The sequence below is a fragment of the Aptenodytes patagonicus genome, chromosome 10 (genome assembly GCF_965638725.1).
Source record: "Aptenodytes patagonicus chromosome 10, bAptPat1.pri.cur, whole genome shotgun sequence".
NCBI lineage: Eukaryota > Metazoa > Chordata > Aves > Sphenisciformes > Spheniscidae > Aptenodytes > Aptenodytes patagonicus.
The window spans coordinates 11,945,024-11,970,222 of NC_134958.1; the positions used below are offsets into that span (position 1 = coordinate 11,945,024).

At 50.0% G+C, this 25,199-nt stretch overlaps 1 protein-coding gene across 1 annotated transcript in view; it reads left to right on the forward strand.

Annotated features, from left to right (window-relative positions):
- Positions 1–1,385: 1,385 nt before the first annotated feature.
- PLEKHO2 (pleckstrin homology domain containing O2) overlaps positions 1,386–25,199 on the forward strand; it is a 29,486-nt gene continuing 5,672 nt past the window's right edge. The window contains exons 1-5 of the mRNA XM_076348048.1: positions 1,386–1,501; positions 6,765–6,917; positions 13,588–13,704; positions 20,870–20,974; positions 23,535–23,633. Of these exons, the coding sequence (XP_076204163.1) occupies positions 1,493–1,501; positions 6,765–6,917; positions 13,588–13,704; positions 20,870–20,974; positions 23,535–23,633 (483 nt within the window). The 5' untranslated portion in view covers positions 1,386–1,492. The remainder of the gene's footprint in view (positions 1,502–6,764; positions 6,918–13,587; positions 13,705–20,869; positions 20,975–23,534; positions 23,634–25,199) is intronic.

Genomic DNA, 25,199 nt, shown 5'->3' on the forward strand with positions numbered 1-25,199 from the left:
TCGGCCTCCTATCAAAACCCAGATGCATCACAGCACATCTATTCCTTCCTCCCCGCCCTGTGCGGGATGTCTTTCTGCTGACATGGCAGTCATTTCTCTGTCAAGGTGCCTTGACAGCACCAGGATTTCTCATTTCAAACCCTGGTGTGTCGCAGGGTGATTCCCGGCTCCTCCATTATCCCCTGGCCCTGCAGGATGGGGGCAGCCAGCCCTGATGGATGCTCTGGTATCTCTTCCACCTCTGGTTAGCAGAAGCGGTCTCCTGTTTTTCCTCCCAGCACTTGCCATACCTATGCAGAAGAGCATTTAACCTGGGGGTAACGGGTGTCGAGACTTTTCTTCTCCTTTCCTTCTTATCTTCTCTGCTGAGAACAATGGAGGCAAGGTTTGCAGAGGGAGGTAATATCTTTTTTTAGACTGACTGAAATAATTAGAAGAAAAAACAGGCAGGCTGTTGGGTACATGAGCCCTCCGGCAGGCCTGAAATAGAAGCAGAAGTCTGCAAAGCTGAATACCAGTGGAGAACAATAGCTCCGAGCGTGACTAGTTGCATTAACCAGTTCTGCCACCAAAGACCATTCCCCAGCTGTTTCCCTTGGGCTAAGGAACTGCATCACCCCTCTGCCACAACCTGCTGTCCTGAGACCACCCCACTGCCAGGAGCCACCGCTGCGCTGCAGCCAAGGGAGCCACGATGCCACAGGGACCATGAGCCCCAGGCACTGCTCCACACGGGCTTCATGATGCCCAGAGTGCCATGATGGTACCCGTGAGGGCACCTCTCGCCTCTCTGCACCCTGTGCCCTGTTCTGCTGCTCCTGGGGCCCTGCCTGACCCCAGCTCCAGGGACACTGTCCCACCCTGTGCCCCAGGACCCTGGACTCTGCCTGACCCTGGGGCCCCTCCGACACCGCAGGGGTCTGACCTGATCCCTGGGGGCCCTATCTGATCCTGGGGACCCTGGGGATCCTGGGGACCTCTCCCACCCCAAGCTCCTTGTCCCGCCCCAGGGACCCTGTCCTCCCCGTCCCACCCCACGGTCCATGTCCCACCCTGCAGCCACCGTCTGTCCCCAGGGACCCTGTTCATCCCACGGACCCCCTCCCTTGGGCTCAGTCCCATCCCCCCTTCCCCCAGACCCAGCCCGTCCCGGGGGCTCCCAGCCCCACGCCCGCGGCGAGTGGGGCCGGGGCCGGGGCCGGGGCCGGGCCAGGCGGGGGGGGCCGGGCCAGGCGGGGCCGGGGCCGGCGGCGGGGGCATCCCCGCCTCCTCGCTCGCAGCGCAGGAGCCGCCGGAAACCCGGCGTTGCTGCCGCTGCTGCTCCCCGAGAAGTTGGTGCGGAGGCGAGAGCCGCGGGGCCCGGCACTGCACGGCCCGGCTCGGCACGGCACGGCCCGGCTCGGCATGCCCGCCCGCCCGGAGCCGAGCGGTGCAGCGGGGCGGCGGCGGAGCCCCTGAGCGGGCGGCGAGGAGCGACCGGCCCCGGCCCGCCATGGAGCAAGTGAGTCCGACCGGGACCGGACCGGACGCGACAGGGGGGGGAGCCCCCGGGACGGGGCTGTACGGGACCCCCGGGGCGGGACAGGAGCCCCTCGCCGCCGCTGCCGGCCGGGGAGGGGGACGGAGGACCGCACCGGCCACTTTGGGCTTCTTCGGAGTCTCCGCCGGCGCTGGGACGTCCCCGGCGCCGCTCCGCCCGGGTCCGGCAGCGGGAGGCGGCGGCGGGGGCAGCCCCAGCACGGGGGGCAGAAATGGAGACCCAGAGGATGGGGGTCCCTTTTCCCAAGCAGCCCCCCGTTGCCTTCTGTGCTCCCCCGGGTGCTTGGAGCTGCTGGCAGTCGCTGGGACAGAGCATCCCGAGAGCTCTTTGGGTTTTTAAACTTTCTAACCGGGCCGGGTGAGGCTGACGGGCAAATGTTGGCGCTGCCGGAGGACGAGTGCTGGCAGACTCGGGCTTGTTCGAATGCCACGCTTGCTCAGGCCACCTTGTGCTGACTCTTGCTGGGGTGTTGTGCTTCCGTACTGGAGCTGGGCCTCTGTCAGACCGCAAGCTTGGCCATGTCCACATACCTAGCAGCCTTCCCCAAGTCTGTCCTCCTCCTCCGTGTCTGCCTGGGACGGGTTTTACTCAGAGGAGGGCAGCGGTGCTTCTCCTGCACGTGTAGGTTTTCACGTCCATGGGATCACACCCCAATAATCCATCCCCACGCGGATTGATTAAGATGCCACAAATTTGTTAGCAAGTTAAACAGGTCGTTTTCTCCCCTCATCTGGCCGCCCAATTATTCCTGCTTCCTTTCCTTAAATGAGGTTTTGCTCCTCATGCACAAAGAAAGCTCCCGGTAGGGCAGACTGCCGGAGGACTTCAGGCTCTAGTACATGCAATGCCAGTAGCTGTGGCTTGTCTCTCCCCCTCCGCCCCCAGCCCCTTATTTCAGCTCCCAACATTTTGTGACAAGAATGAGAGCTTTTTTGAAACAGCAGGGTGATGACAAAGCGGCCCAAGTTGGTAGTGACTGAGAATTGTTATTATCCGCTGGCATCCATGAAATTAATCCACAGCCAAGAAACTGCTTCCAGCTGGTGTCCCTGCTCACCAGGCACCCGCCGGCCAAAGGGGCTTCGTGATGGCCTCTGGGGTTCTGGGGCGAGGAGGGCTGGCAGGGCTCCGGCTGCCCCACTGTCTCCCCAGTACCGATCGACCGGCTCACTGGACGCTGTTCATTAACGATAAATGAATCCTCCGGTGATTGCTTTCAGGAGGGGGCGTCAGATGCAGTTTCCCAAGTTCCACATGGATCAGAGCAGTTTATTTCCAGTGAGATGGTTTTGCTCCTGCAGGTCAGGGAGAAGTGGAAGCGCTAACAGCCGGGCTTGGAAGATAACGTGGAAAGGGAGAAAAAGAGTGGAGGTCTGGAGATGCAGGTTGTCTCCTGGGAGGCATTCATCAGTGCCTTGCTAGAGGGGAGTGTGCGATAAATGAGTTGCTTGCTTTAAATGAAGTTACTGTAACTGGGTAAGACGCTTCTGTGCACTATATGTAACTTGTAAAAGCACCACCGTGATTCAACTGTTGGGGTTTTTTTTTTGTTGGAAGACATGAAAAGTATGTGGGTTTGTGGGCCCTTAAAATACAGGGCCAGGGGAGGGAAAAAAATAACTGCCTAACTGTTAAATAAAAAGCCATCCTGTCCCCCTGATTTGACATCTCTGCTGAGCTGTGAAACGTGAGTCTAAACCAGGCTGGAAGAGTGAAACTCATGTTTCACTTCTAATGCCACCGTGATACAAATTGCAAAAATGGCTCGTATGGATTGGTTTTGGGAGCGATGCCTTTGGCATGAGCCAGCATCGGGATATCTCAGTTCTTCCTTCATTTGCACTGGCTCGCTTGGCTGATGTCAGGGGGTTTCTTCTCATGGATTTACACCAGCATCAGGAACGAATCTAGCCCAAGAACATCCCAGGAAGGATATCTTAGTATTTCTTGCAGAAGGAATACCCACATATAGCTGAGTTAACAACAGCAACTCATCTCTTTGTGCCGTGCTCTGGTTTTAGTCGTGGAATTGCAGGCAGAGAGCGCAGGATGGACACAAAGCCCTGCTCTCGGTGCCCTTCCCTGGCCAACCTCCCCTCGCCAATTCGGGGCAGGGGTGGCATAAAAATAATCTGCAAAAATGTCAGGCACCGTCTCCGAGACTCTTCTTGCTTTCACAGGAACAAACGGTCAAGTTGCATCACCTGGTTTTTTACGCCCTTAACCTGCAGGCGAGGGATTACAGCAACTGCACCCCCATCTTGCGACGTGCTGTGTGTGTGCATGGCGGGAGCTGCTGATCCAGAGCCCGGGCAGCGCAGCAGCCCCCGGCACCCGCAGAGCACAGGATCGCACCCGTCACATCTATCTTGTAGCGGGGACTGGAGGAGGCACCGGGCAGCTCAGGCTCAGGTGACTCCTGCGCAGTGTGGGGGGCAGAGCCCTTTGCTCATGGCTGCTGTCATCTGCTGAGACCAGCACTCTCCATCTCATCTCGCCTTCCCTCTCCTGGGATGCTCAGCTGGGGTAGGCGGGGGCTCGGAGTCACAGATCCTCTCTGCGGATGCTCCCAGATGCCGGCACAGCCGGGAAGTCCCGCCTGGTGTGGAGGGAACCCCATGCATGGCTCCTTCCAGCTGGGTGGCTCCAACCAGGGCTCCCGAGTGGCCTGAGGAGAGAGTGAACTGCAAGGCCACCTTGCAATGCCATGGAGGGGAGGTACCATCCCTGGAAGGCTGGAGAGCTGGCCAGCCCACGGGGAACAGGCAGCCTCGCAGGCAGCGCAGGCTGCCAGACGAGCCCTGCCCTAGCTTTGCCGCTCTGCCGTGCGCAGAAGTACAGGCATGAGCCTGAACTCCAACAAAAACGGTTACTGGGGCAGGTTGTTTTTTCAGAGGTAGATGTTAAGTGCTGTGTCTTCACAGGGAGTACTTTTATTTTAAAACCAGAGGAGACAGGGTAGTTTTCACTCTGCAGAGCACCAGGAGAGGCCACAGATAGGCATATTTGCCATGTGATTTCAGATAGCCTTTCTGCCAGGTGGGGAAAAAGAGCAGGAAAAATTCATCTGCAAAGCAAAAAAAACTTAAGGAGTAAAAACATTTTGGCAGCTGTTGGTCTGGAGTCACTCAAATAAACTCTTCGTACAGCTACATCCATGCAAAACTGCTACGAGGGAGGTTAAAGTCCGTGCCCAGTTATCTAAAAATGACATCAAAAGGGTGCTCGATCAGGAAACCAGCAGGTCTATATTTGTGCAGCAATTGATGTTTGCTGAAGTCGCAGATCACAACTGAATACAACTTCCTGGCAACCTAAAAAGTCAAGTTTAAAAAAAAACATGCAGTACCCCTTGTTTCCCGGAAAACTTTTTCATGCTCTGTCATCCTGTATTGTGGCCATTTCAAACACAGCTCGGTACAATCAAAATAACTTCTACAAAGGGCACCAAGGATGTTACAGATTTCCGCCTGATTTTCTTTTAGGTGATACACGGTTTATCTGAGTTTCTTGTGCTTGGTCTGCACCTGAGCCTACCTGCAAAGCCAAGCCTTTTCCCAACCTTAGTGGTGATCAGGATAAATGCGGGTGCATGGGGTATTTAATCTGTTTTTCCTCTTTTTATGGGTGCAAGTTCCCTCTTTAGAGTAACAGCTCACCCCGATGGCAGCTGCTGTCCAAGGGCGTGTTCGTTGGGAGTCTGGTGCATGAAAACAGATTTATTAGCAAGGATCTCCTCCGAATTTTTGGAGCTCATCCGTACTCACTCACTCTGTCCTCACTCTCTTCTGGCCACAGGAGTGTCCAGCTCTGACTCCTTTCCATGCACATGGGATTTTCTCATGTTATGAAACGTGATGTCTGAGCTCCAGCCGCTCCGGTTTGTTTTGTTTGGGGTTTTTTTCCTATGAGAAAAGGCTTCATTCAGCAGCTAGCGAGGGCCATTTGGGGACGGTTGGGGCTCTGCCGTCCCGTCGTGCATCCTTGGTTTGTGCAAATGTGCTGCCTTTCTGCAGTGGGATTGCTGCTACTACAGTCGGGGACATGGAGGAAACCGACTCTGGGGGGACAGTAGGGTTCCTGGGAGGACACTGGAGGATTTGGGGTTGGCCTCTCCTTACAAGTCACAAGATTGGCGAGGTGTTTGTGTAAGGGGATTTGGCTCAGTGAGGGATTCCTCTTGCCTTGCTCTGGGGAAAGAGGCTTACTGAGGGGTCCACGGGGTGTTGGGAGCAGTGGGGTGCTCTAAGGGAGGCAAATGGGGATCCTGCCTTTGCAAAGGCTCTTCCAGCCCACTGGAGGAGAGGAAAACTCTCATCTTTAACTGAGTTTGCTGGTGAAGGCAGTCAGCTAATAAGCCTGGCTGCCCCTGCTCCGTGTCTTAGGTTTCCTGTCTCCATTTGATGAGAATATTGATATTGGATATTTCTGATGGTTTTTTCAAAGCAGGGAAGTTATGCATGTCCTGGTTTTTACCAGGCCTGGGAAGCCAGCAGCCTCCCAGTGCAGGATGCTGGGGCTCCCCGTGCTGCTGCGGGCAGGTGAGAGCAGGCTGTGACAAACAGCAAGGAGCTAAAGGCAGGACAAAAAAAACCCCACTCTTGGTGTTGCCTTCTCTGCTGGTCCTTCCCTCTGCCTACAAACCACCCAGGAGCCTGCCGGGAACATTTTAGTGCAGATGTGATGAAGTCCTGGCCCTTGTGCTGTGGATTTGCCCACGGGAGTTGGTTTGGGGGCGATGACCAGGCGTAGAGACCTAGAGGAGAAGCTTACAGAAGTGGCTGTGGGCTGAAATATGAGCATTGCTACTGATGCCAGCAGGATCCATCCCACTGGGGTTCATCAGAGAGCTGGAGGAGCAAAGCGGAGAGGAGGGTGCTCGTTTTCAAGGAGCACTTGGTGCACAGCGAGCAGGGAGTACCTCCACAGAGAGGGGAGCAGAGCCACTGGGGAAACAGAGGAGCAAGGTGGACTTGCTGCCATCCCAACAGTGTTCCCAGGGGTGGCCAGGGTCCATGTCCACTCCCCAGTCCTGTGGCGGCTCTGGGGTGGCGGCTGGTTGAGTTTTCCTCTGGAAGATGCCAGTCTTTTCCCTTGTGATGTAGTGGGGAGAGACCACATGTGGTGGGTGCTGAGGTCTTGTCTGGGCAGGCTTTCTGATGACTTTCATTAAATGAATGGAAAGTGCTTTTGACGTAATTCCTTCTCCCTTCTGTCCTTGCAGGATACAAAGGAAGAGGTCTCAGAGAAACCAAAGTCTGCTCCAACTGCGGAGAAATATGGCTGGATTAAGAAAAGCAGTGGGGGGCTCCTGGGATTGTGGAAGGATCGTTACATCCAGCTACGGAAAACGCAGCTTGTGGTCTTTGAGGATGAGGTATGGTCACAGCTAACAGCCTTGAATGAGGGGCAGGATCAGGCCCTTGGTGACACACGTTCCTGTGTTTTTCACTCTTCCCTCCAGCCCATTCCTTTCAAAAGATCTTCTCCAGTTATCTCCAGGAAGGGTAAATGCTATAAAGAGGAGACAGCAGCTGCATTTTAGAGTATATTATATATTATAAATATTTTAGCCAGTAAATATTTTGACAGTGCTATTGCCAAAAAAAAAAAATGGGGGCAGGACATCCTGTGAGAAGGCGAACAGAGCAAAGCTTTGGGCGGAAGCAGGATATGTGCTATGCGTTTTTGGCGTTTAAAGGATAAAACTGGATTGTAGCAGGCTGACTTCCCACCTGCCACTTGAGGGAACGGCAGGCAACCTTGCAGCTGTTTGGCACCCCTCAAGCAGCCCAAATTGTTGCTAGCCAGACTCTTCAGTGTTTCATTTAGCCACCGATGGACACAGGGTGAGATTGTGAGTGCTTGCTGTCCTCCTTAAGCAGGGACACAGTCTGGATTTGGCTCATCCTTTCTCTTTACTTGAGCCAGTACTGAGCGAAGGACCCCTGGGAGCCTTGTCCTGGACTTCCCTAGATAAATTGCGTGCCTTAAGTTCATGGCCTCGTTTGGAGCTGTTTCCAGTCAAATGAGAAATAAGAGCCAAGCCAAATCTGTCCTGCATCTTCATGTGAGAAGAATGGAGAGTGCAGGGCTGGTCCTGCTGGGCTGCAAAGGTGGCTCTTTCCTGAGTCAGGCCCTCGGTTCCTGGGCTGGAAGGGGCTTCTGCAAGAGCAGAGTTTGCCCCAAAAGTTAGAAATTACAGTGCAGAGCACAAGCTACAACCCAGAGAAGTTTGAGATTAGGGGTGGTTAAGTCTAAGCCCTGCTGGTGTATGGTGGCTTGAAGTTCGTGTGTGCATCAGGATGGAGGAGCATTTCTCACTGTGTGTCTGCACAAGGACCACGTGCCTGTGCGGTGTCTGACACAAGGGGATCTGGGTCATTTGTGGGCATCAGGATGATATAAAACCAAAATCATGTAAAGCTTTGTGCAGTGTGTCAAGGGAAGAAGAATGGGGAAATGTTTCAGCAGCTGCATTGCTGTGATGGTTTCAGGAACAACAGGACAGACAAATTAGTTTGGTTCTGTTTTTTTTAAAAACATACTATTGCCTAATAAAGAAGATTTGCTTTAAACAGTTTAGGTTAAAGAGTATTACCTCCTCCCATGCGCTGAACCCTCCTGCTCTTCCTGAATCCCAAAGCTTTCCGGAGGCGTTTGTTCTTCATTTTGAAATGTCATGAAGAGTGCAAGAATAATGAAATGAGAAGTTAATGTCAGGTGATGAGCAGTTTGGAAGGCAGGCAAAGCGGTGGGGGTTTCTCTTACACAAAGAGATGCAGCCTGGTCCTGCAAACTGTTGACTCTTTGCAGATTGCTTCCCAGTGTCCCGGACACCTGTTGACTCCAGCTGAAGCTCCAGGAACTCACAGATTCAAAATCTATAAACATGACGTAGGTTTTTTCAAAGGGCATGCCTTTAAAAACAAGATATATGGAGGCTCTCATTACCACAAGGGAAAAGGAGGCTTTTAAAGTAAGACTAATTTTCACAGATGTTCAGAAGAAGGAAAAATCCCAATCATTTAAAGGGTTATTTTATTATCTCAACAAGGAAAATGGCATTTGTAACAACCAGGCATAATGTTTTCTGGTAGCCTGCGGATTGTGGTAACATCCTGTAATAAATTGCATCTGTAAGCTACAGTAGCTACAAGGTCCCATTATTGTAAATAAGGGATCATGTTAATATCTATAGGCTATTAAACTGGCTTACAGTGAAGTCAAATGTCTTAGGAGAGGAAATTGCTACAAAATTATCTGGTAGCACAATAGGATAGCATGTGATTGTGCAGACTTACTACAGGGGAACTAAAGGAAATGGCAATTTTCTGCACTCAGGAGGGGTCCCGTTGCCACAGAATTGAGGCAGTTCATGTTTATTACTGTATTTATCTTCCTTTAACGTGAGTTAGGGCAGTGTTGCTATCTCCATCTTACAATTGGGGAACTAAGTTTTTGAGATGAGAAGGGCCTTGCCCAATTTCAAAGGAGAGTCTGTGGCGCAGCATGCTACAGTGGCTTTTATTTCTGGAGCTCAAGCTGCCATTTTCCCCTGGACCTTCTCCACATACCTGCCCTGCTTTGTGTGACCCTGAAGACGGACACAGCATCCCAGACTGTCATCAGACCGAAACATTTTAAAATGGGATTATTCACTGCTTGCTGAATTGGAGCCCTAGAAAAAGAAAGGAGGTAAAGCCTCAGGCAACAGAAATACAAGCACCTTTCCATATGTATCCTAAGTTAGACCTAAATGGGTTAAATGGGAGGCAGGTCAGCTTCCATGTGGGAGGGCAGGTTTAGAGGCTGAGTATTTCAACCCGTCTGAGCCCATCAGATTTCCAGGAACTGAGCTAGTGACTTGTACACTTGGTGCTTTCATCAGTCCCTCCTGTGTTGGAGCCCTTCACAAGGAGGTGCTAATATTGCCTTTAGCAGTGGTTTCATATGCAGGCACGCTTGTTTATGCAATTGCATGAGGCTGGCTGCACTTGTAGCTGAGGTTTGTGTGTGCAAAACAAGAGCAGAGGGGATGGCCAACACAAGATGCAGGCAATAACGTCGTACCATGTCACCAGAAAGTACACTCTGAGCAGAACACAAATACTGTTTTTATCATCATCAATAGCAATCTCCTGGAATGTGCTCCTGACCTGCCCTGGGAGTGTGTTTCCCATATTGCATCTGTTAGTCAGGCTTTGGGTTTGGTTTAAAGCGGAGCTACTTCCCGAAGGCAAATGGCAAGTGGCTATTGTGTTACCTGGAGCAGATGGGGGGTGAAAGTCATCCCACCGGGCTTCAGGTTTCTTTCAGCAGATGTGAAATGAAAGGAGATGGATTTCTTATTATCTGCTGTGCCTCTATCTACAGCACCCCACATCTGTACCCTCACGTAAACTAAGAACCAAGCGGGCAGGTTATTTTCTAATGGGGTTTCTTGTCTTCTCTCTGTATATTCTTGCAAGAATAAAAATTACGCCTTGCAGAACCACAGAGAGCATCTGAAGAACAGGCAATCCTATGCAGAGAGGCTACACAGATCAATATCATCACTCCATGGATTAGAAAGTATCAGTCTTGGGTTTGGTTTCTTTTCCCTAAACAGTGCAGCTAGTGGTTAGAGTTGTTTTTTTGTTGTTTTGGGTTTTTTTTAAAGTGTATTATTTGACAGGGAAAAAACCTACTAGGTAGAGAGTCTTCTAGAGACCAAAGGATCCACTCAGCATTTAACAGTCGTGCAGTTAACATCTGCATTTTGCCCCTGGTAAAGTGATAGCAATGTATACCCAAAAGTGATTTACTAAAACGCTTTGAGATCCCCAGATGGAGAAGTAAATTATCATTTCAGGCAGTCTAGACATTGTACACTGAGGGTCACAGCCTCTGTGTATCAGTGAAGTGAAGAGGTCTTTGCTGGAAATTTTACCTTCATATAAATACAAATTTCAGTGGGTCTTTTTTCCCCTTTTTATCAACTTTTTGTTAAGGAGATTGTTTGCCAAGTGTGATTCTTTGGTTAAGCACATGCATTGATAAGTTTAGGTGTTTAGTAATTTTCTTCTTAAGGGCCAAGCTTACAGACACATACATGTTTAAGTCGCAGCGTCTGCTCCACAAATAGCTAATGGAATTAGTTTTCTGCGTTAAATCATGAATGTAGCGGGTTTTGTACCAGGATTTTAAGCATCTTATTGATTGTCCCTTACAGCAAGCACAAAAGCAATTTAAAAAACAAGCCCTAAAATCCGTAGAGGAAAAGAGAAAGGTGGCCTGAAGGGAATTCCCTGCCTTGATTGGCAGCAAATGCAGCACCGTGGGACAACCTTGTGAGCTGTGGGCTGCAGGGAGGTGCAACCACTGAGTGAGGACTCAACCTCTGTGTCTCAGAACGATGTAAAAGGATTGCTTTAACTTCTTTGGGACACTACAGACCAAATGGAGTGGGAGCTTGTCCAGAACATGTGTCTTAGACCCATGTGTTGGGGCAGGCCTCTGGAAGCGACCTTGTCTCTGCATGATGCTGAGTATCCTCCAGGTCCCAGGAGGTTGAAGGGACCTGGAGACCTGTGGCAGGGTCGGGTCTTTCGGTCTTTTAGTGGTGCAGGACAAACATAAAGGATCTCTTTGTGACCCAGGTAGGCTAACAGAGAGGGGATGGCCACGTGCCAAGGGTAAAACAGAAACAAAAGCCCCATTCTGGCGCTCCCTGAACTCAGATGCTTTTCCTTTGCCCTCAGACATGGAGTTTTCTTATCTCTCTGGATGCTTTCTTCCCCGCCCTCCCTGAAGAGGATAACTTACTTGAGAAGTTCAGGTCTTTGAGATGAAGGAGCCATAGCTTGCACAGTCAAGCCACTGCCCCTGGGAGGCAGGGTCCTGCATGTCCCCATCCTCGCTGCTCTTGTTCCCTGGCCAGGCCAGAGTCCCCCAAGCCTCCCCAGGGAGGAGAGGGGCAGCTGGATGCCAAAAGGCAATGTCATGGCAAAAACACAGCTCTCCACCCTGCCAAGTCCTTCTTGTCCCCCAGCTCGGTGCTCCACTGTCCTTAGGAAGTGGAGGATGGCTTGCATGGCATCAGAGGGAAGGTTACCTTCCAAGAGGCAGGAAGGATGGCATGGACAAGGAGGGTGACACTGGGCCACTGGGCTCTGCTGCAGACAGAGCTGCTCTTGAGAGCGGGGAGGGTGGGCAGGAGCCTTCATGCTGGTCTCCAGTCGGAGCGCTGCCAAGCTGCCTACGTCCTGAACCCAGCAAACTTTCACATCGGAGCTGGTAACCACACCGGCTGTGTGGCAGTGCTGTGATGTGGGCAGTCGTCCACCAAAGGCCAGGATGAGATCACCCATCCCCGAGGCATGTATTCCTGACCTCACCCTTCTCTGTCACTTATTGGCCACTGAGGGGTTCTTATTTCCATCCCTGTCCTTTTGCAGTGACATTGCAATACCAGGATTGCAGTAGGAGCCTTGTGCCTTCAAAGGGCTCAGTAACATCAGCAGGATTTTATCCGCTAGGTTTTAGGTTTGGGCAGGATTAATCTCCTCCTCCTAGTATACATTTTCCCAGTTCTCTGGTCATGTTCACCTACTCAGTGTTAAATGAAATAAACAGTAATGTCATTAAAATAATAAACCTAAATTAGATCCAGACATCCCTCAGTGGCTCCGAACTTGCTCTGCGTACCGGCATTGGCTCTGCCGGGCCCCCATCCCCAGATAGGAGGGTTAAAAAAACCTAAACACAGCCTGAGCTCTGCACAGCGACTTAAATGTCAAGTGGTAACAGGAGGAAATTCCCCACAGCCCACTTCCCTCTGAACTCTCCATTCCCTGCCTCCAGCCACGCAGCAGCTTCCTGGCTACGACACGCTTCCTCATCCCACACCCCCTCTCCGCTACAGGAATTGCTAAATACAAACTCATATGGGTACAAGGAGCTGCCTTGGGAGCGGAGCCTGAGCTGGGGATGGTCATGGCCAGCGGTTTTAATTTAGGATGGTAATAGAGAGGTTCATGAGGCATGCTGACTCTAGCACTTTACCGGCAAGAACTGCGCTGCGATTCTCACTGCTTATTTGTGTAATACTTAGGAAAAGGGAGCTTTGGTCTCTTCTGGGCTACTGAGACATGAAGAATATTATCTGCCCAGCATTACGCTGTGATTCCTATTAGGGATGGTGCTCCGCAGCTGAACTGAGCCACGTACCACGTGTGGAATTTTAGTTATGTTACTGGGAGAAATGAGCCAAGATCGCAGCCAGCAGTCATCAGTGGAGATACACCAGGGATAAATACTCCCCACTGAGACGCTGGCCCTGACAGTTTTGCTGGCTGTACAGGACCGTATTTCCAATCCTAAGCATTTTGACAGCTCAGAGCGTGGCTGCAACAGGAGCGTGTCCCCGTCACACGTGGGTCCCACTGACCTTGCTGAGGCTTGGCATGGCGGCAGGGCTCGCCTCTTATCTCTGCTCTGCCTTGGGCTTCCTGGGGGGCTGCTTGGACCGTCATGATGCTTGCGTCGTCTTCCCTGTGAAAAAGCAGAATAACATCTCCTGCATTCATTGTGGCGAGGAGGCAGTGTCGCCACGTGAAGGAGAAGTCTGGGGAGCACTCTGAGATCATGCCAGGAAGGTTTATAAAAGTGCATCATGTTATTTCTCCTTCCTACGCTGGGACTGACAGCACATTCTCAACCTGTGGCTGGGGCAGGATGATGGGCAAAGACCTTCCCGCCTTGTTTCTGGCTGCAGATCCCTGGATGAGGCCAACAGAGATGGCAGAGGCTGGTGTTACTGTCCACATGATATTTGCTCAGCCACTGTGGACTACTAGCCACAAATCGGCCTGTAGCTTAAAGACTAGGGTGTTTTCTTAGTGAGATGTCAGCCTGATTTATGGGGGCTTGCTGTCTGCACGCAGGTTATTTTTAAGGCAGAAGAGCTTTTAGACAGATGCAAGGGGAAGACACGCAGAGTTTGATGGTATATGATTGATTTCAGTACCTCCTATTCATAATGATGTTTCATTCCCTCTCTGCAGGACGAACAGAAGTGCATAGAAACAGTGGAACTGGAGAGTTATGACAAGTGCCAGGAACTGCGTGCGCTACTAAAAAAGAAAAACCGTTTCATTTTAATCCGCTCCCCGGGTAAGAAGGTAGGATGGCCTTTCTCATCACCCTCAAGTCTGCAGACTCCAAAATGAGTTCCCGGGCAGCTGCGCCCAGAGCAGATGAAAGGCGCTGAGATTTAGCTCTTTGGCAGCTGAGAGAAGCGACCTATAGCTGTGAATGGTCTACAGTGTGTAAGGAGGAACGCTACTGTCTTGTAGACTTTATTCTTGTGGTGGGGAAAGGGTCTTCCTGCAACTCAACTTCTTCCTCTTGATATTTTTCCAGCCTTATCATTTTCTTTCTTCCAGTACTCCGTGAGCAGTGGAGCATGACCATTCCCTGTGGTTCCCCCATGTGCACTGGGTGAGGAAGTGTCCCTGTCCCAGCTGCACATGCTGTAGCTTTGCCTAAGTTCCAGCGAAATCAATGATCCCAATCCATGTACTGAGACAGTTCCTGGAGTTGGAACCATTGATCTGAGAAACTCCAGTGCAAAGCTACTTGCAGCTGAACAGTTCCTAGGAGAAAAGATTTATTTTGCAGAATTCATAAACTCTATCTTTAGTGTCCTACGCAGCGTTTGGTTAGATCCAGAACCTAACAACCAGGCTGGTGTTGCAAAGAAGTTACGCATCCATCTGGGCACTGACTGTATGCAAGGACATGCTTGACTGACTTACTTCCTATGTAGGTTCATCATCACTACACATCTTTGGAAGTTCTTAGTTCCTACTTACATGCTATCCGTTTCAGCATCTTTATAGGCTAGGATGCTTCTGTTGTTGCTCTGAGGCATTGCATTTTGACTTACATTCTAATTTAAATGTGATTTTATTGGCATCAGAGATCTTATTAAATCCCTGCACGCAAATCTGAGAGGTTGTGAGGGACAAAACATATTCATTTCCATAAGAATGTGAATAGGCAAAAATACCAACGTGCCTGCATTCCCTCATCTCCATTTTGTTTAAATAAATGGAGATTGTTTAGTCCTTGTTGTCATTGTTGCTTATTCTTTCACTCCAGTCACTTAGTGTTTATTCATATAATAAGACCCCAGCTGAGTTCAGAGCATCATTGTGCTAAACTTCATTCAAAACAACAAAACAAGGACTGTCCTGCCCCAAAACACATGGACCAGGGTGGGGGTGGAGAGAGAAGGTGAATGATGTTCGTTTTGCAAGTAGGCGCAGTCTGTGTTGGGGAGAAAAGTGATATTAAGCATCATGCACCAAAGTGATAGCCTGGAAATTTGCACCCTGGGCTGGTGAGCTCCTGCTCCGCCCTGGATCCCAGAGCAGTGAAGCTCTTCAGTCTGAGTGGAGGTTTAGTGTTTGGTTTGTAACTTGATTAATCAGAAATAATGTCAATTTTAGATTGAAAGCGGCTAACCCTGGCGGGTTTGGTGTGTTTTCTAGGAGGTGGCTCAATAACTACAAGTGCACTCCTACTCCCAGGGAGGCGAAATAAAAGCCTGTGTGCTCAGAGATGGGCAGCATAGTAGTAATTATTATGATCTGCAAGTATGTTACTTGGAGAGGCGAAGTGTGTAATAGCTGTGTATGTCTCTGCACTGCTGCATGAATCAACACAGGGTGTGAGACCTGTTCCTCAACCTTTCCTTTCTTGCTGGGAGAAAGATATGCCCAAACTCTGCCCCAAAAGGGTAACTTCATCCTTTTGGCATGTTGGCAAGTTTACAGCTCCCCTGTTTTTCATGCCACTGACTAAATGGAGACCTAGATAGAGGCTACTTTTTATAAGGCTCTTTTGGTGAAAGCAAGGGCTTTTATAAATGAAAAGTTCCCTGTTTGTAGCTCCCCTCCCACCCTCCTTTTGGCTGGGAATCTGGTGAGGGTGTTGACACACAACATACTTTGGCAGATGTTAGAACAGGCTTCAGTTAGGAGGCCAATGTACACAACTGTCCTTCTTCTGTTTTGAAATTGCAGCTGTGGCGATATATATCAGCTAAACATTTTCCATTTGGGAGGCTTGCTGCCATCCACAGTTTAAAATCACCCTGTGAGCTGCGTTGCCAAGCCCTGCCAGATCTTGCTAGGGGTTTTTTGCCCCCTCTTCTGAGCGCAATGCTGAGGAATGCAGAAAGCCAGTGAGTTTGTGGGACTTATGAACAAGCTAGGAAAGGCCATTTCTGTTTCAGTGCACAAATAGGAGCTTCCCTGTTGAATACAAGGAGCCCAGGTTAGCTGTAGGGGAATCCTAGTTTAAATCTTGGATGGGATATTCTTGAAGAGCAGAGGACATGAATCAGTTAAAACTACTCAGTGGCTAGAGTTGCACCCAAATAAATAAGTTGCCTTGCTAAACAGTGGTCTTTGATGGATGTACCCCAGATTCTGCTTGCCCTGTTCACAAGGATGACATTTGTGTTAAGCTGTGACAATATGAGCATATCACACGCCTGCACTGGTATAGAACTGAAAGCAAGCACTGCCCCCTGAGCTTCGATTCTTCAGCAAAGGAAGCTGGAAGTATGCAAAAGAGCTGTTCTGCTGAGAAGTCTCAAATGCTTCATTCCACCTGCAGCAATTAAATGAAAACTGTTGGATGCAGAGAGCTGAGTTTGTAAGAAAGGGCAGCAGCCTTGGCCTGGAGACTTTAAAATGTACTCACGATGCAAAAAGCAGTGTAAATGATGCTTGGTGTAAACTGCCTAGAAACTACAGAGATTGGCACAAGTCTGGTATTCAGTGGGTCTGAAAGCCTTCAGCTGCAGGGAAGTCTTAAGAATGGGAAGAAAGAGGGTGGTAGTAAGGGAAAGAGTCCCCGAGCAAGCACTGTAGCTCCCTACGCGTCCTTTCCTAGCATGGCCAGGCACAAAATTCACACCTGCGGTCAGGGGTGGAAACTTCCATTGCTTATTTTTCCCTTGGTCGACTTTGGAGGTACCTGCAGCTGCCTTCACCAGGGGCCCAGCCTGGAAGCTGCAGTAGATTGCAGTGAGGCACGTTTGCCCTGTGCATGGAGGAGTCTGCTCCTGGGGTCTGCCAGTTTGGCAGAGATGCTGCGTTATTCCCAGGGATGAGGTAGCTCTTGGTTCAGCTGCAGAAAACCACAAGAATCCCCTAACTGACAGTCCTCTGGCTTCCACTTTTCCCTCCATGATCTAACCTGACAAAGTCATGTAGAAGGCGGCAGGAGATAACCTCACGTCTGGCAGATAGACTCTGGTGCACTCTTGGTAGTTTAAGATGTTACCTCCCCAGCTCTGCTCTGGCTTCTGCTGGAGGTGACCACCCCGTACTAAAAGTCAGCAGAAGGGAACACGTTCCCACACCTAAACCAGCAGTTCACAAGCAGTTCACAGTCCAGTTTAGCCCAGCCCCACTGAAGTGAAGCCAACACCAGGCTTTGCACTGAAACAGCTAAGGAGCAAGCACAGGTTTCTGTCGCCAACCTCTGCTGCAGATCAGCAGCATCTAGCAGAATTGCTCAGCAAAGAGCTAGTGTTGGTAAAGGTCTTAAACTGCAGCTATACAGTTCTCCAGAGCTTGTCTGTTAAATCATTTAGTGCAGGTACAACAGGCTGACCCCAGGAACACTTCTCTTTCCTGGAAAGCAGGGTCAGCATAGCCATAAGACTGTCACTGCTTGAAGAGACTGATGTCTCCGAGAAGACATGGAGCAATCGGGGAGACTGTGCCCACTGCTGTCACAGACAGTGACCCGTGTGTGAGTCTCTTGTTGCATGACATCTAGCCAGTGATTCAGCAGGAGCTGACTGGTCGTGCTGTGCTCTGAGTTAACCGACAGTAAACTGCGTAGTCTGTATTCATGGCTTACAATGGTCACTATCACATTAGGTTTAGCCATGACAGCTTTTCCTGGCACACCAGCCTGTTGTTTATGGCATGACTCAGTCTCAGCTGCCTTAGCAAGAAGGAGAGCAAATGTGCCTGCTGCTCTCTTAGAATTGGTGTCACTGACACTCTACCTTAAATTGCTGCTGGAGAACAGACCCTGCTTAACGTTTTGTGGGGAGTATCCATCTTCAGGTGCAGGCTCTGATATCTCTGAATACTCAAATGAGTAAAAATACAGACAAGATAAATTCACTTGTTTCTTGTTTGTAGAGGACCTGGGGGTCTCAGACTAGTGTACAGAGCCCCAGTGGCAGGCAGGACTGAGGCCAACTTCTCCAGCTCCTTCCTGCCTCTTCTCCGCAGCCATCTGCTTTATAGAGAGCGTCCACCCTGCTCTGGGTTAGCCTCCTCTCCCCAGTGCCATGGCCGAGGATGTGAGCCACAGATGAATGCAGACAGACAAGGGACTGCAAGGCAACAAAGAGACTCTGGCTGGCAGCATCCCGAGCACCAGCTTCAGAGCCCCAGCAACACGACGCTTCCTTGGTGTCGGTGGATATTGTTCTAAAAAGGAGAAAAAAGTTTTCAAACAAAGATAACTGGGTGTACTGGGAGGAACCTGCTGCGAGCCTTGATGCTGCCCCGCTGTGTCACAGCCCCAGGGACTTGTGCAAGCAGGGAGCAGGGCTGCAGCAGCGTGTCTGGCATTGCCCGTGCTGCCTCATCACAGGGAGCAGGGTCCCACACGGAGTACTGCTTGTCCTCCCCTGCCCAGCCCATCAGGAAACTGGAGGGCTCCTTCTGCTGATGCCTTGGGAGCATCTTTCCACGAGTCCCTTTCCCCCACCATCCATTGTGTCTGCCTTCGGTGGCCGCGGCAGTTGGTCAGCGTTACATTGTGCGGCAGAGGGTTGCGTGCCGGAGGGACATCTCAGCTTCTCATTAATGATGAACCATCCCCCCGAGCCTTCACTCTGCTCTGCCACAGGGTTACTGACACCAGTGCTTAGTCACAGTCTCAGCTCCGGGAGGCCGGAGGCTTTTGTCGAGAATGAGGCACAGAAAGTGGCATTAGAAGAGGAAGCTTGAAGTGAGGCAGGAATTCTTCCCTTGAACAACATGTACAGAGATTTCTAAACCCTGGTGCAGGCTGCCAGGTCTTTGCCAGGCAGTGCAGCAGCTCAGCTGCTCACAAGTAGAGCTTTCTCATAAGCTTTTATAATCACAAAGCTTTGGGGCAAAATCATTTCCAAACAAAAAAAGTTTTTAAGCACACACAAAAACAGGTCTGCTTGGACTAAAACAAAATCTGGCTGTCACTCTGTTTTGGAGCCTTGCCTTCCCTTAGGTTCCCTGGTTAGCGTGGCCCTTCTGCGCCCCAGACGAAGGGCTCTTTTTGCAGCGGGCTGTGGTTCAGGCCCTAACCTCTCCTCTGAGCTCTCAGGAAGACATGTGGTCCTGTCACCTTATGTGCAAACTAATCGAACAAATAATCTTTCCCCAAATTGCTTAACTCCCTGCTTGCCATGCTGGTTGTGAGAGTCTGGCACTTTGTCACTGTGATGCGCAGATGTAAAACCATGGCATTGAAGCGAGGAGTAAATGCAGAAGGGGAGGGCAGTCGGTTTCTAGCTAATCAGCAAGAGTGGGTGTAAGGAGATCAGGCTTTAGTTCTGCAGAATTCCTGATGGTACCTTCAGAAGTTGCTGAGACCCAAAACAGTTGCTGCTTTATTGTGCCATAAACAAAACAGGGAGCTGCTAAGAGCATTCGACTGTCAGTCACTGTTAGCTTTGTCACCCTCATTTTATATAGTCACTGTTTTATATAGACACTGCTGTGATTTCAGAATGTGGGGCCTCATTTACGAACAGGCTGGTACTACAAGTGCTCTTGAAGGCAATGGGAAGGTGCAGAATACCTATAGGATGTTAAATACCCGAAAAAAATATTCCAAATGAGACCCCACTAGTATGTGTTTTGGATGAGCCTCTCTGTATCTCACCTCCCCAGCTGTAAGAGGTGGATAATTGCAGTTGCTCTGAAAAGTAATTTGTGAAGCCCCCAGATACTGTAGTGATAAGCAGCAAAGAAAAGATTGTCAGGGGAGTCAGTAATTCTGTTTTCAGGGCAGGGCTTGAGCAGAGTGCAATCAATAAGACATATTGACCCACGAGGATAAAACACACGATGGGATAGCTCAGTAAGAGGTGCCACCCCTCTCATTAGGGATGGTGCTAGGAGGAACATGCACAGCAGGCTGCCCCGGCAACACTGGGATTGTCTAATTTTTAAGTGCTTGATTTTGCAACTTTGATGATGTTCTTTAGCACAAGAGCATTTCTGTGTGCCTGTGCAGTGCGGATTAGGGCACCGCATGGAGCTGTTTGGATCCAAGCCAGTCTGCCATAGAGCCACCTGTAACGTGAAGGTGATATTTCTCTCACCTGAAGTGTACTTTGGGGCAAAACTACGTAATACTGGTGAGGCGCTCAGAGAGCACAGCAGTGAAATAAATAACACCCTACCTATTGTTCCTGATGCGGTCAAGAAGAGATTCGAAACACTGAGCACAGCCATGGGACTGCCCTGGAGGGAGGGGAGAGCTAGCTGAAGGGAGGACAGGCCATACAATCACCCATCGCTCCCTCCTTATTTGTGTCCCGTGCTTCTTGCCAGCTCCCTCTTGTATGGCCAACTCTTCCCATCTTCTTAGGACAGCTGTTCAAGCCCCAGAAAGTATATGTCTGTAGCATTCACTGCTGTATTTCTTCATTTGCAAACAGAAAAAGATATGGTTAATTTTCTCACTTACATTGCCCTTATGCCTCATCACGTCCGTGCTCGGCTGAATCAGGGTTAGTGCAGCCAAGGTCAGAGCCCCAGATTCCTGTATCAGTTCTGTTCCGCAGAGCCGCAGGAACAGGGAAGCAGGCAGAGCCTGCTGCATGCAGCCTTCCCGTTGCTTGCAGCCTTGGGGGGAAGTTGGAGATAAAGTACTTTATTGCATCTGAACCAGCACAAAATGACTTGGACCTTCAGTCTGACTCTCTGTGCACAGTGTGACCATTCGCTGTACAACTCGCCACTGCTCTAAGAGCTATTCTGAGCGTTTTGCAGAAGGAGGAAACTCTTACTTTCTTACTACTTTAGTTACTAGTTGCAAAAATAAAACTACAGCAACAAGCTGTTCAGCATAACAAAATCCTGTTCATGAGAGCTATGAAGTGAAGTACTTGCCAAAGCACAAAGGAATCTGTAGTTTAAACACAGTCTGGAACTGGATGTTATATAGAAACTGAAGTGATACACAGAGAGCAGAGAGTTACCTCTGTTCCTGGCAAGGAATGCTTAGGCAAAAATTGTCTCTCTGCTCTTGCAGGTTCATGATATCAAATTTCAAGCTCCAACTTTGGAAGAAAAGGAATCATGGATAAAAGCTCTTAATGAAGGGATCAATAGAGGCAAAAACAAAGTATTCGATGAGGTAAGAGGAACAGTTTTCAAACTCCTGTATTTCTGTGTCGATTCTCATCCACTGCTTTTTTAGTTAAAAGCAGAACTTGCCTGAGCCCCTGTGCTCCCTGTCCTTCCTGCATGCCAGCCATGATCGAAGGAAAGAGAAAGATGGTATTCAAGGCAAACCAGGTCTTATCCCCGCAGGCTGGGAGCTTTTAGCCACTTTGGTTCCCAGCCCAAGAAGGGAGAACATGTAGAGAGCTGTTTGCACCATCCTATGTCTTGCTGCTTTTCCCTTTCTTCTGGCCAGGGTTAGATGCAGGGAGGCAGGGACAGCTGGTTGAGTAGACGGTGTGCTGGAGGGCTGGTCTGTGCTGCTAAGAGCTAACATCCCATCAGGAGGCCCACGGGACACAAGAGCTCACCAAAATCAGTGTGAGATGGTCTGGTGGCTTCAGTGGGTTTGGGATCAGCGAATGCGGGGGTGTTCCCCTTTCCCAGTGGAAGCGCCTGTGCAGAAAAGCAGCTGCAGCACTGAGTTGTGTAGAGCTGGGGCTCCAGCCTGGAGAGACGTGTCTTCCCCATGCTGCCATGATCCTCAGCACCAAGCAGCCTGGAAACGGAGGCATTTGGTTAGGACATAGCCCAGTCTTCACGACTGGAAAAATCTGAAGTGACTCAGTCCACCAGCTATTCCACCTGCAGTCTGGAGAGAAGTCTGGTGGAAAGTTACTCCGTGGCCCCGGCCAAACCTGCCTGCCTCTCAGCTGGCCCCAGCACACCTGCAATCCCAAATTCTCCAAGGATGAAAATTGCACATCCTAGAGCCTGACTAACCTTGCCCTGCTCCCTGTTAGCTTGTAAATCAGTCCTGAACTAAACCAAAGGAGCTGTATCTATTCTGCAGTTGTTTCAGTAACTGAAAGGAAGTGCACAAAACCACCATCACAGGAATGACTCAAGAAGAAATGGGCAGGCTAACGAGGGGACGAAGCAATTGGCAAGATCTGTTTAGCAAAGGAAACTGAAGCAATGAGTAAATTTTTGAGAAAAGGGCTAAGTGCTGCAGATATGGTACTAGAGATGCAAACTCTGAGAGCTTGGGCTTTGCTTTTATTCAGCAGAGTGCAAAAGCAGGAGGAGAGGCTGGAACATGCTCCTTTTTTGCCAAGGCAAATGGCACTTAGTGTCAGGTTTTTGCTGGTAGTGGGGTGTAGCGTTTCTTCGGGCCCTTGGACCAAGTGGGAAGCAGCACGTGGAATTTAAGGGACCAGCTGGGACCAGCAGCCGCCTGGAAAGATAAAACCCAGCAGCAGAGAGCTTAGCAGCCAGGTCTGCTCTCATGTTTCAGCAGGTGGGAGATGCAATGTCCTTTAATGCAATGCTGCTCAGCCCTTGCTGGAGTGACCCCACGCCGGCTTGGAGCTGCTTGGAGGGGCATGGCATGTGGCTCTCCGGTGGGCAGTGAACTCTGCACACCCCCGCGGCAGCACAGTAAGGTGGGATCTCAGGTCACCTCCCTGCCCCGTGGCCTGGGTTATCCTCTTTATGAGGACCCGGGTTCTCAGAGGGAGCCAGCCTCTAATTCTCATTCATTCCAGCAAGGATCAGACTTCAGATTTAAAGTGTTTCCGCACAGTCCAGGCACAAGCTAACAGGTCAAACCCTCAGCTGGCTTGGATTAGCTGTTCTCCGCTGAAAGAGCTGTAAAACCACTCTGCCATATCAGCCAGGGACTGGGACCCATTTTTCCCTTTAAATCCCTATTTCACCCTCTCCAGCTTTCCTATTGTACAAACTTGTGGCCAGCAAACCAAGGACACGCTGATGTTTCACCATCCCCGGTCATTGGTGCTGCCCCTCTGCATGGAGCAGTCTCCAGCCGTCAGCCATCGCAGCATGGGTGGGTGGGTGGTCACAGAGCCAGCACAGAGAATACCTGCCAGGGGGCTGGGACCTTCCTCCCCACATGCGGGAGGCAGTGGATTTCTCATCTGATTCCAGGAAATAAATGTATTAATTCAGCTAGAGTTGCAGTTAATCCAGGTCACTGCTCACACCTTCTCTTCAGCATCCTGCAGTCATTAGAGCTGTAGAAGGGAAGGCCTGTAACGAAGCGCTGCTGATACAGTTCACAGTCAGGTCACGGTTATTAATGAGCTTTCACCTCTAAGATGGCAACAGCAATTTCGGTGCTGTGCTCTGCCACATGCAGGAGCCGGTCCAAGCCCAGGCTGCAGCGAGGACAACAAAGCTGCCTTGTGTCCTTCCTTCCCTGCCCTTTAGGTAGAGGGGAGGTTAGCCATCGCAAACCTCTGAAGGTGGATGCTTTGCTTTGGAGTGTCTTTTAGATAAACACGGCTCAGTATAGGACAGATACCTTAAATATCCGTCACGTACATTCAGGGCTTTGCATGCAGGCTGTAACTAAGGTCTGAGGCAAAGACTGTAGTGGTGAAATATTCAAATCCCTCCTGGATCCAAACGCTCCATCTCTTCATATGTGACAGTGAGAACTTTATAGACGTATCTTGAGAAATTAATGACCCTCTTCCTTTTTTCTTTCCCTCCTCTTGTCCCTTTTAAAGGTGAAAGTAGACGAGAGCCTTTCCTTGGACCACGTAACTCGGGATAGAGTGAAAATGACCCATGGACGCAGGCCACCCACGAGAAGTCACCTAAAGGAGGTAAGTGCACCCCCCTGGGGTGAGCCATCTCCCCATCTGGGATCACCAAGAGCTGCTTCTTCCACTTAGGTACAAAACCCCAGGAAAAACCCCGGGTACAGAGACCCCAGAGAAAGCTGACAGGGGAAACAGCTTCCTCTGGGAAAGACTGCGCCAGCACCTCTCTAACGAAGCTCCAGGTTCCCATAGATCTGTAGTTGCTGCAACATGTTATGATATATTTAGCTTTCCATAACTCATGAGCTGCTTCACCGTCTGGTGAGAGCCATTATAGTTTCACTTTAATCAGAAGAGACCGAAGCTCCTATATTTATTTTCTAAGAAGTGATGATTTTGTAGCCACAGTGGTCTAAAGGTAGAAGAACTGCACAGTCTGTGGGGAGAAGCTGTATTTTTTGTTAAGCTAACTGGAAAAAGCAGACAAGCTTTCAAGCTTACAAGCCCTTCCTTAGGTCTGAAACAAAATACATTATTCTCCCAGGCAGTTTTATGGACTAGCCTGTCTACTCTTAACTGATTTTCTGGATCTGTCACTTAAAAAAAAAAAAAAAAAAAGAAAGAAAGAAAAAACACCACAAAATAAACCTGCAGTTTATTTCTATGGGAGAGGTTCTTACTAATGTTTGATTCCTGTGATTTATGAAAAAGTTGCCACAGACAGATTGATATTTTAGCAGAGCATTAATCTCAACCAAGAAGGTTTTTAAAGCAAACCTTCTTTTTTCAAACTTCCAAGACTCTGACTTATGTGTCTCTCAGATGACCCTCGTGCAGCAAATGAGATGCCCCGAGACTTTTTACTTTGCACAGAAATGGAGGAAGAGTGTATCTTCTAGAGAAATGCATGGGAATGAATCACAGATTCCCATCCACTCCTCCAGAAAACCGCAGAAGAAAACATGACAAAAGTCACAGCAGCAATGAAGTGTGGATTCTCTGTTGCCTAATATGGGTTCAGGAAGGTAGGAGGCCCTTCCCTAGGCACTAAAAAGATCTCTCTCCCCTAGTCATCTCACTAAATTCACAAGATACCTCTGAGGTTAATACCTATAAGACCTCTCACCTTCAGCCAAATTCAGGTGAAACTGGCTTACAAATTCAGAAGGAGGAATGAGGGGAAAGGGAGGGGATAGAGCCTGCAGAAAGATGTGTATCACAGCTGCTGGCTGCAATATCGTGAAGGAAATGGGATGAACGATGATTTTCAGTGTCAAAGCAGGCCAGGTGAAGACAGGTCAGGGCCAAGCTGCCAGGATGCCGCTTGCCTCCGTCTCTCTGATGGGCTGGAAAGGCAAAGAAAGACTTTAACTAAACTCCCTGCACTTCAGGAGTCTGGCCCTGGCTGCAGCTACGCCTTCGTGTGGTTTTGGGTTCCCTCACACAGGAACTGTCACCGCACTTCTCCTCCCTCTGGGGCACTGAGCTTACACGCTGCAATGTCTTTACTAAGTCCATCCTTTTTAGGACACCTCCCCCCCCCCCACTAGAGTGATTTGCACACAGCCTGTGGTTTGAAGGAGGTTTAACCAGCTGAGGCTTGGCCCCGGTAAGACAGGGATGACATCA